At 45.8% G+C, this 1861-nt stretch overlaps 1 protein-coding gene across 1 annotated transcript; it reads left to right on the top strand.

Annotated features, from left to right (window-relative positions):
* Positions 1 to 211: 211 nt before the first annotated feature.
* Positions 212 to 795, top strand: LOC135535203 (uncharacterized; the record flags this gene model as incomplete). The annotated part of the gene is made up of 1 exon (XM_064961906.1): positions 212 to 795. A coding segment is annotated over one exon (584 nt), but the record flags the coding sequence as incomplete, so codon positions are not given.
* Between the last annotated feature and the right edge of the window lie 1066 nt (positions 796 to 1861).

The raw sequence follows: 1861 nt of genomic DNA on the forward strand, positions 1-1861 counted from the left end.
TTTGGTTTCATCAAAGTAGAATTTAATCTAATGTTCTGATTAAATAGTGCTAGTGAATCCAGTGGTGTATGACTCTGTACCAGTGAATCCAGTGGTGTACGACTCTGTGCCAGTGAATCCAGTGGTGTATGACTCTGTGCCAGTGAAACCAGTGGTGTATGACTCTGTGCCATAGTGTAAGTGAATCCAGTGGTGTACGACTCTGTGCCAGTGAATCCAGTGGTGTATGACTCTGTGCCAGTGAATCCCGTGGTGTATGACTCTGTGCCAGTGAATCCAGTAGTGTATGACTCTGTGCCAGTGAATCCAGTGGTGTATGACTATGTGCCAGTGAATCCAGTGGTGTTTGACTCAGTGCCTGTGAATCCAGTGGTGTACGACTCTGTGCCAGTGAATCCCGTGGTGTATGACTCTGTGCCAGTGAATCCAGTGGTGTATGACTCTGTGCCAGTGAATCCAGTGGTGTATGACTCTGTGCCAGTGAATCCAGTGGTGTATGACTCTGTGCCAGTGAATCCAGTGGTGTATGACTCTGTGCCAGTGAATCCAGTGGTGTATGACTCTGTGCCAGTGAAACCCGTGGTGTATGACTCTGTGCCAGTGAATCCAGTGGTGTATGACTCTGTGCCAGTGAATCCCATGGTGTATGACTCTGTGCCAGTGAATCCAGTGGTGTATGACTCTGTGCCAGTGAATCCAGTGGTGTATGACTCTGTGCCAGTGAATCCAGTGGTGTATGACTCTGTGCCAGTGAATCCAGTGGTGTATGACTCTGTGCCAGTCTACCCTCAATAACAGTGTTGTTACATAAAGAGTCATTATAAAAATCACACCTGGTGTGTATTTATTTTCATATCTAATGTAAAACATATCATTCTTGAGTTACCAGAGATCAGTAAAAAAAACTTGGTTCTGTAAACAATCACTGTTTCTTGTTATCTAACATGACTGTAAATAATGTAGTGTATTGTAGCTCCTCTTACCTCCTCTCTGTCTTGACAAACATGCTATTTTGAATTTCTTGTGCTTCTCTGTGTCTCTCCCTGCTTTGTTAATAGGGGCACATGCCAAAAAACAGCCCGAGGATTTATCGGATAACGATGGTGACGAAGACGAAGGTATTTTCCTCGGTGACCACAAGATGGTGCATGGTTTATTCAGTCGTAGTAAAATACATCATTATGGTCTCATTTAGTTGATTTATAGTCAAGCATTTTTACAGTTATGAATGCAACCAAACATCAACCAATTCATTATCATCATGCACTTCAATTCTGCATCACATTTAAGTACATTCTGTTATGAAGTGTGTGTGTGTCCCTGCGTGCGTCAGTGAGTGAGTGCGTGTGTGTGCGTGTGTGTGCCTGCGTGCGTGTGTGTGTGTCTATGTGTGCAATTGTCTGCAGTTCTTTTCTCAAGTCAGAATATGTTCCTTCATGTTGAATTTCAGTTGCCACAAAGAATCTTACTCTGTCTTGTTCAGACAGCAGCTGAGTAAAAGGCCTCCATCTGAACCAGTGGAATGTCCTCCTGTAGAGAGAGAGGCTGATGGTGTAACGGGGGCAGTAGAGTAGCTGTGGAGCTGAATGTCGTCCTGTAGAGAGAGAGAGGCTGATGGTGTAACGGGGGCAGTAGAGTAGCTGTGGAGCTGAATGTCCTCCTGTAGAGAGAGAGGCTGATGGTGTAACGGGGGCAGTAGAGTAGCTGTGGAGCTGAATGTCCTCCTGTAGAGAGAGAGGCTGATGGTGTAACGGGGGCAGTAGAGTAGCTGTGGAGCTGAAGTCCGCCTGTAGAGAGAGAGGCTGATGGTGTAACGGGGGCAGTAGAGTAGCTGTGGAGCTGAATGTCCTCCTGTAGAGAG

This window comes from Oncorhynchus masou, unplaced genomic scaffold (assembly GCF_036934945.1).
Source record: "Oncorhynchus masou masou isolate Uvic2021 unplaced genomic scaffold, UVic_Omas_1.1 unplaced_scaffold_4598, whole genome shotgun sequence".
Classification (NCBI taxonomy): domain Eukaryota; kingdom Metazoa; phylum Chordata; class Actinopteri; order Salmoniformes; family Salmonidae; genus Oncorhynchus; species Oncorhynchus masou.